At 42.5% G+C, this 9,498-nt stretch overlaps 1 protein-coding gene across 1 annotated transcript; it reads left to right on the forward strand.

The window, feature by feature from the left end:
* The first annotated feature begins 1,551 nt into the window (after positions 1–1,551).
* LOC127777239 (uncharacterized) lies at positions 1,552–8,913 on the forward strand. The gene is made up of 3 exons (XM_052303804.1): positions 1,552–1,686; positions 8,513–8,774; positions 8,888–8,913. Exons 1-3 carry the CDS (start codon positions 1,552–1,554, stop codon positions 8,911–8,913), a joined length of 423 nt encoding a protein of 140 aa, XP_052159764.1.
* Positions 8,914–9,498: the final 585 nt, after the last annotated feature.

Here is a 9,498-nt window from a genome sequence, read left to right on the forward strand (position 1 = left end):
AGGGTAGCCTTCTTCCTCGAATCCGTGTCCGGCGAGATCAGAGATAGCGCTTTCGTCTCTCCTGACGGTATCCGGAGACACCGTAGGGGAATAGCCATACCTATCCCTGAAGATATCCGGCGTCTTGTCTTGGCGTATGTAGGCTTGTATTGGCTTTTGTTGTTCCGTATATTGTGGTGGTTGTTGATTGTGGTGGGTCTCGATCGTGGTGACCGTGTTGATCGTGTCCCATGGTAGGTGTATGTTGATTGTGTTGGTTCTCCCTGGTGGGTGTCTGTGGATTCGCCCCTCTCCTCCTAAGGGGGGCTTGTATTTATACCTATAGGTGTCCCCTTGTCCAAGTAGAACTAGGGAAACCAATATGGATACAATCCGAGTAGTCTTTGTCGTTTCCATATAGAACTCTGGTTGTCTTTCCTTATCGGAACTCCTCCTATATCCGAAGGTTGTTTCCGTATAGGACATGGTATGTGGTGGGTCTTGCCGAGATTTAGTCAACTACTATTAGGTATGTGGTATCCATAACCATGACAGCCACCATTTTACTCTTTTATAGGCCTGTTACTTAATTTATATCGTCATGTGTTTTAGATGGTCTTTTTTTTCAATATTTTTTATTTTTTATCATCAATTTTTGTTATTTATAAATTGTATTCCTAATTGAAATATTTTTTTCTTTTTCTAATGTCAGATTTTTTTTTCAAATTTTAATTAATACCGTATAGTGTTCTTTTAATATTTTTATTTTTTATATTTTGAATTTCAGTTGTTTTAAAATTGTATTCCTACTCGAACTCTCTTTTAGTTTTTCTAATTTTAGATATTATTTTATTTTATTCTGAATTTTAATTAATCTCGTATTGTGTTCTTATATGGATTCTTCTTTCAATATTGCTTATTTTTAATTCCGAATTTTAGTTGATTTTAAATTGTATTCCTACTCGAACTCTTTCTTTCTTTTTGCTAATTTTGGATTTTTTATTTTTCTATTTTGAATATTAACTAATATCGTATTGGGTTCTTATATGGACTCTTCTCAATATTCCTTACTTTTAATTCCAAATTTCAGTTATTTTTAAATTATATTTCTACTTGGACTCTCTTTTTTATTTTCTAATTTCGGATTTTATTTTATTTTTATTTCGAATTTCGATTAATCTCGTATTGGGTTCTTATACAGACACTTCTTTCAATATTGCTTATTTTTAATTCCGAATTTCAGCTATTTTTTAATTGTATTTTTACTTGGACTCTCCTTTTCTTTTTCTCTGATTAATGTGGGAATTTCTAGCCCCAACAGTGAACGTGGTGTCTCCTTTCAAAGTTGTTTTAAAAATAGAATAGAATAGATAAATAGATGCCATACACTACTACTACACGCTATGCACTAGAAGGAGTTTTCGCCGTTGGATCTCATCCATTCGACGACCCACGTTAAACCAACGGTACAACAAAAAAAAAATCCAGACTGGACTTTGCTTCTCGCCTTTGCCTTCCTCCTCTTCTTCTCCAGTCGAGCGCTCAGTTTTCCAGCGAGGGAGAGGGCGCGCCATGGCGGAGCTCTCGCCGATGAGGGAGGTGGTATTGATGCACCCGCTGCTTCACCTCGACGGCGGCGAGAGGGAGGCGTTGTTCGCGGCAGGAGACCAGACGTACGGCGAGTTCCGCCTGACGCTCCTGCGGTTGGTACGTTCCCCAATCTTTGTTTCCCTTTCCCAGTTCACCCTGCTTGCGATCGAGTTGCGATTACGACACTGCCCGCCGCCGCCGCCGCCGTGGCTCGCGATTGCCGCACGGTGGCGCGCCGCCGCCGCCGACATGCGTGAGGGAGGATGCTTCGATTGGGTTAGCATTAGTTTTTTACTTTTTACGTTTAGTAATTATATAAAATCCAATCTCCATCTCCCCATTCACAAATGGAGGGTTACTTCCACTCTGGTTGGTAGAACGGTAAAGTCCTGAGTCCTCCCCCCCCCCCCCCGCGTCGGCGGTCACCCGACCCCGCCGGCCGGCGGCGGCGGCGGTCCCTAAGCCTCCACCCTCAGCCATGTCGCAAGTTTCTTCCTCCTTCTCCTCCGAGATGGATTTCCGCGCCGCCATCCTCTTGGGGTTTTCCGGGGGCCGCGACCCGCGGGAGTCGTCAGTCTCTAGCGAGGACTCCGTCGACTCTGACTCTAGCCCGGTCAGCGGGGCGCCGGCTTCGGCGTCTCCGTCCCCCCCTCGCGCCCGGCCACGGGACTGGTCGGCGGCTGTTGGCCCGGCGGCCGCGGCGGCTGCCATGGCGGAGCCCTCGCAGCAGCGCCCGGCCACGGTGGCGTCCGTCGGCGTGAGGCACACTCTCAGATCGGTCGTGGTGCGCCCTCCAGAGTAGGCGTCGTCGCGCCCTCCCCCCGGGTCGCCCTAGGGCCGTGCCGTCAAATTTGTAGGCCATGTACAAAGCTCTAAGTGAAACCAAAATCAAGTACCAAATATAGCTAAAATAATGTATGTACGGCAGAGTAAATGCGATATTCCAAGAATATAGTACCTTTTGAACTCTTGTTTTGCATAATCTTTACTTGAATAACATTATTCTCTTAGTGTTTTTTGAAATAAAATCTTCAATAATATGCTCATAGTTAATCTTCTCCAGCAATCCACTCTCAAGTGCTATCATAGCCAAACTATTAAGTCTTTCTTGTGTCAGTGTAGAACGCAAGTATGACTTCAATAGCTTCAACTTAGAAAAGCTTCGCTCTGCTGAGGCAACAGTCACATGAATGGTCAATAAAATTCTATATGCTATAGACGCATTTGGAAAACAATCATGCCGCTTTAGAAACTTAAGAATTTCAAGAGGACCCATATTTTCTTTTGGAATGAAATCTTGCAGAAACCTCAACTCTGTATATAGTTCATTGGCATCAATATCAGATTTTTCATCTCTTTTAAGCGTTGCTTCAAGATTGTCGCAGGAATATTTCAAGCTCGTATTATCCAATCATCGCAATGAGTCAGCAGTAAATAAGAAACCAAAATTCTTTTGGTAATGCTGATATTGTTCAAATCTCCTTGTAAGCGAAGAAATAGCTTGATCAACAATAGGTATAAAATAGTTGATTCTAAATGATTCCTCCGCGGACTGTGTGGCAACATTTGTGTCATCTGGGTTCTCATCAAATTTTCTCTTTCTTTTAATTTCTCGCTTTTTACGAAATGTTGTGCCGATATCCAACTCAAGTGCAATTCCTTTGGCTGCCTCCAATGCTTGTAAGAAACCAGTTTCTCTATACCCTTTGAAGAAAGAAATAAGCCCTTGCACTTTCTCAATAGCAACATCAATAAGCATATCCTTTGCTTGCAAATGTTTGCTTACTAAATTAATAGCATACAGTACCTCATACCAAATGACAATTGCCACTATAAATTCATATTCTCTAAGTTCATTATTTGCCAAACCTTTAGCCTCACTGCTAGTTTTTACATCATTATCAACATCAGATACCTGAAATTAAAATAAAAATATAAGTTAAATTTTGAGGACAACCAGAGGAAATGTATCGTTATTAATATTTCAATGTAAAATACCTGAAGTAGAGCCTCTTGAATGTCAGCGCATTGAAATCTGATAACTTTAACACTTTCAACACAGATCTCCCATCGTGTAGCTGACACTGACTTGAGAGTCAATCATGTTATGTTATCTTTCAGAATCTGCCATTTCTTAGTGGAATTAGCAAAAGTTGTATAAATGCGTTGGATGATTCCAAAGAAGTCTTTAGCTCTACCACAAGTCTTGGCCATATCACAAAGTGTTAAATCAAGGCTGTGGCAACCACAAGCAGAATAGAAAGCTCTAGGATTTACATCCAAAAGTCTCTTTTGCACCCCTTGATGTTTTCCTTTCATATTTGACCCATTATTATAACCTTGGCCTCTCACATCATCTATATCAAGATCAAGACATTTTATTTCATTCTCTAGCACATCAAAAAGTCCTTGTCCAGTTGTATCATTTACATCTAAAAATCCTAGAAAGGATTCTTCTATGGAGATATTATATGAAGATGAATCCACATATCTTATAATTAAAGACATTTGTTCTTGGTGGCTTGCATCAGGAGTACAATCAAGAATGACAGAGAAATAATTTGCTCTCTTTATTTTACTTACAATTTCAGACTTAATAGCAGAAGCAAGCAAGTGTATCAACTCATTCTGAATCTTTGGATCAAGATAATGAAGTAGAGTTTCTTCACTTGTAATATGACGAACATGCTCTTGGATAACTGGGTCAAATTCAGCCAACATCTCTATCAAACCTAAGAAATTCCCATTGGTATCATTGTACCCCTCATTCGCTAATTGACCCTTTCTATGTCCTTTTGTAAATAATTTACAACTGAAACAAAATACTCTACTGAGTTCCTTACAATAGACAAGCCAATCTCTATCGCAATGCTCTCCATTTGATAGAACTCTATCAAACCTAAGAAATTCCCATTGCTATCTTCATATAGTTTGCTGTTAGTACCACGAAATGCTAGACTATGCTTGGCAAGAAATTTAACAATGCAAACAATTCTGAATAGAACTTTTCTCCAATGGTCCTTTTCTTTCTCAAGTTGTCGCTGAGCGGTTTTGTCAATAGCTTGATCATTTTCCAACCTACTACATAACTCATACCGAATGGTCATATTCAAAACATGATCTGCACTTGTCTCATGCTCTTTGGTCTGTTTAATTTCATCTGCATTTCAGCCTGAGAACTTTGGCCGAACGTGATGGAACACTTGGAAGGGTTTATCGGCTGTCTTGTGCTTGAAGTATAATCTGCAAGCACTTCCTTGACTATCACTGCCTTGAAGAAAAGAACCATATCATCGGCAAAGAGCAGGTGCGAGACAGCAGGAGCCTAACAACATATCTGAATCGGTGCTAAGACTCCCTATCTTCATTCATTGCCACCGTCACCTTCTCTGTAATTAGGTTTGTAACCTTTGAGTGGTTAGTGTTGGGGTCAGCTGTAAACATCTCCTTGAAATACTCTATTGACATCCGTTCTAACTCCTTTGTCGTAGTATGAATAGTACCCTCCCTATCCCGGAGCTTCATAATTTTATTTTTCTTTGCTCTCCAAACAGCCTTGTTGTGGAGAAAAGGGGTATTTCTATCACCTTCCTTCAGCCATGAGATGCGAGACCGTTGTAACCACATCATCTCTTCTCGATACATAAGTGTTCATTTGGTCCATTATCTGACGGATCTCTATATTATCTGCATTTCTTTCCTGCAACAAGGCGAGTTTCTTCCTGATCTTTTCTATTTTCCATGACACATTCTTGAATTTCCTTTTGCTCCAGGTACAAAGAGAAGTCATTACTTTGCTCAAAGTAGACTTAATGCCTCCCAGGGTACTCTTATCTCCAGCACTTTCCCATGAGTCCTTAATAATTTCCGATATAGCCAGTTCTCTCTCCTAGTATATTTCATAATGCACGCACTTAGTGCGCTCTTGGCGAATAGATTCAGGACATAAATTGACCAAGATTGGGCAATGGTCCGATCTGGATGATGTCAAATGTAGGACTTGAGCATTACTAAAAATTTTCCTCCATCCTTCATCAGCTAAAGCCCTGTCAGGGCGTACCCTTACATTGTTTCTCCCCTCTCTTCTGTTATCACAGGTGTATGGCACCCTTGAAAAACCCAAATCATGCAGATCACGAGTTTGTAGCACATCTTGGAAGGATTGCATCTGAGATTCATTCCTTGGTTTCAGAGAAAAGTGCTCAAATTGCCAAAGAGCTTCATTAAAATCACCCACCACCATCCATGGGAGATTGGACACTTGTTTCAGAGAACTTAACAATGACCGCATGTGGTGTCTATTTTCCACTCTAGGTTCCCCATAAACAAGGTCACCCTCCAAATAGGATCATCCAAAGACAAACGCCCATGCACATCGATATATCTTTCATTCATACCTATAATTTCCATCTTAACAGATTCATGCCAAAACAATGCAAGGCCCCCACCGAGGCCATCACTACTAACCCCCACAAAACCTCTCAACCCCAATCTATTACACAAACGACGAACTCTTTCTTCCTTTTGTCTAGTTTCACTTAAGAATACAATTTGGGAACCTGCCTCTTTCACTAAGGCACAAAGATCACTAACTGTCATGGCATTCCCGATACCGTGATAGTTCCAAGCTAGACAACTCATTGCTCCTGACGGGACCCCTTCTTAGGTCCTGTCAATTGACCAGCGGCCCCTGGGCCGGTTGCCTCCATAGCTTCCGATCCCATTCCTACCTATGCCTTATGAAATCTCTTTAGGGCTCTAGGCGACTTCCTTGAATCCACCTACACCAAGCTGGAACTCTGTTTGTTGATATTCTAGCAAAGCTTGTTGAACTCTTCCCAGCTTCTAGGGCTCTATCTGAGCCGAAGATCTTTTCTGATTCCCTTCACTAATCTCCTCAGAAGATACATCCCCAAAGGATGGTTGCTTGTATAGATCCTTGATAGCAGGAATCATCTCATAAGCCAGAGGTTTCCTGGTACCATCACAAGTATTAATTTCTGTCTGCCACATACTGATCTTGTTGCCTCCTTGCTGCAACCACTGCATTCTTCTGAACTTCCTCCTCTGTCACGGATAGCTTCCCTGCTTGATCCGCCAATTGATCATCAATCTTGTGGTCTCCCTCCTTTTCCCTGAATTCAAAACCATCATATGCATCTACCCTTGGTAGCACCTCCTCGTTCCACCGATCACATTTTTTCTTCCTCACAAAAGAAGAGCTCGCACTGCCTGCTTCCCGAAAAGACAGATTACAAGCTACACCAGAAGACTGATCCGCCTTTACCTTGCTGATTTTCCTCTCAAAAGGTTTCAAGGGAGAACATCTTAACTCAGCTGAAAACTGAAAAGGTTGATCGACATTCGATATCCTTCTATCACAATCTTTATCTCAGTGGCCAATAAAACCGCAGATGAAGCAAAAGTGCGGCACCCGTTCATACCGAAGTTCATATCTGTGCAACACCTCCTTACCTTGGACAGAGACTTCAATGGCAATCTGTGATTTCAGAGGATGCTTGACAGATAAATCCACTCGAATTCGAAAGAGATCATGTAAGTTCTGGCCATCCTCCTCGACATCCACCTCGTGAACTTTACCCAGCTTGTTCCCAAACAATTCACCTCGATCCTTCGTCATCAATGCCAAGGGTAAATCATAAATTCTCACCCAAATCGGCACCACATCAAGAGGAACTTCCGACGGACTTGTAAAACCGTCAAAGTGTGCTACCAGTAGAGCATCCCCTCTATGTATCCACGGCCCCCTTGCAAGACAAATTCATAATATCCCTCTGCCATGAAAGTTACAATGAACATGCTATCCCGCAGCGATTTATAGCTAATGTCCGAACTCAATCTTCAAGCCCTACGCATATCATCAAAGAGAACTACTTGGTTTGGAATCCTTAACGAGTAGAATCTCGCTAAGATCGTAACGACCTGCTATCTTCACCACCTCCTCTAGATTCACACATAGAGCATCCTCCTCTTCATCATCAACCACTCCCTCTGTAAAGGTTGTCGGTCCCTGCGATGGATTGATATTCGGGCTCTCCTTCGATCTCTTCTTGTATGTCGATGTCTTGTTCGGTCCTTGGATAGATCCTCCTTCCTCCGCCATACCCTCCACCCTTAACTCCCGCCCTAAGATCTCCAAGGCACCCTCACCACTTCCGATCGGCTTCGGGTGGGAAACCATCTCAACGATGATCCCTTTATCACCCCCACCATCGGCAGCCGCCATGAGGTACCTTGGCGAAACGTAGAGCTCGAAACATAGATTGCAGATTGATGATCCAAACTTGGGAGACTTCCTGAATCGTACCTTTGGCCACACCAAGCCCTCCGTTTTACACCGATGAAAACCTGAGTCCAGTTCCCACGAAATCTGCCCAGGAATTCCAATACAGATCAGACTTCCTATTATCTCCCTGATTTTCCAAACGATGTAGGCCACCGAATATGATACAGGGAACCCTGATGGAAATTCCATCATTTGAACGCAACTTACTAAACAGGGAACATAGTTTCTTGGCCTGACGATAGAATTCCATCTAGACTGGCAGAATCAAGAGAAACGACAGAATCGAACCATCCAACACCGTTGCCAACAGCAGGCGTATACCCTGTAGACTCAAGAGTGGATCGGAGACAATCCCCATCCAAATCCATTGCACAATGTGCGAGACCGCCGCCGTACCACGGTCGCGCAGGCAGCGCCCAAACCCTAACCCTAACATCGGCAGAGCAGTCTTTCTAATCTAGTTAGAGCTCAACCAAATGATCTTGACTTAGTGATTTTATAAGGCGTTAACATGTTAAATTACTTGCTCTTGTGGCTTTGTATATTATGAAGTCTTATTATACTTTGCTGCGATCTTCCAAGATTACTGGTCATAACATATTGTTTTCTATTTGTTCTCTTTTCATTTAATGGCAGGCTGTCAAGGGAGTCTTGCGGAAGCGAGACGATATGGATACCCAGCTTGCAGAGTGCCGAGCTCACCAAGCAGGACTTGAGCAGTCCATTGTTGAGACCAACCGGGCGCTTCGAGACGCTGACCGGCAGCAGGCCGCGGCGCTGGTTCAGCGCAGGCTCGACATGCAGGCGTCCCTCAAGTACCAGGACCACGAGGAGTTCACGCTGGTGAGGGAGCTCCAAAAGATGGCTATTCTCCTTGACAAGTACTACAACGAGATGTGTAAGTTGGACTAATCCATTAGTTTTTGTTTTAATTTAATTTGTAAGAGAACCTTTTAATCTTTGCATGAGAACACACAATTAACAAGCAGCTTTGTCGCTTCCCTTTTGCAGTGGCACTTACCACGTCTGAGCACTGACGGGCTACGGTTAAGTGAGCAAGAGCAAATAGCAACATTAGAGGTAGAACATCTATTTGAAGTGAGTATCTATGTCATCCAAAATAGAATCATATGCATGTTTTTATTGTTGAAATGTTTATCTGATAATGTGAATTCATGTTTTGCAGTTTTCTTTCAGCAAGACGAAGTGACAAGCTACGGTTGAGTGAGCAAGAGCAAATAGCAGCATCAGAGTTAGAACATCTATTTGGAGAGAGTACCTATATCATCAAAAAGGAATCATATGTATGTTTATTGTTGAAATGTTTATTCTGATAACGTGAATTCATGTTTGACAGTTTTTTTTCAGCAAGACGGAGTTCAGGATCATCTTTTTTATCAGCAAGACGAAGTTCTGAAACACTTTTTTGGGTACTGTTGCTGTGGTGCGATGTCTCTGGGTACTGTTGTGGATGATACTCTGACTCTTGCTGTGGTGCGATATGTCTCGGATGGGATGATACTCTTGACTCGGATCTATTGCTGTGGGTGGTGCGTTACGGATACTCTGACTCGACATGTTGTCGCGGTGCTGTAGTGGTGCATTACGGAATACTAGTAGTT

Source organism: Oryza glaberrima, chromosome 6 (genome assembly GCF_000147395.1).
Source record: "Oryza glaberrima chromosome 6, OglaRS2, whole genome shotgun sequence".
NCBI classification, from domain to species: domain Eukaryota; kingdom Viridiplantae; phylum Streptophyta; class Magnoliopsida; order Poales; family Poaceae; genus Oryza; species Oryza glaberrima.

Coding starts and splice junctions, on each gene's coding strand:
- LOC127777239 (XM_052303804.1), top strand. CDS start 1,552: ATGGCGGAGCTCTCGCCGATGAGGGAGGTGGTATTGATGCACCCGCTG. Junction 1,687..8,512: donor GCCTGACGCTCCTGCGGTTG/GTACGTTCCCCA, acceptor ATTTAATGGCAG/GCTGTCAAGGGAGTCTTGCG. Junction 8,775..8,887: donor CAAGTACTACAACGAGATGT/GTAAGTTGGACT, acceptor TCCCTTTTGCAG/TGGCACTTACCACGTCTGAG.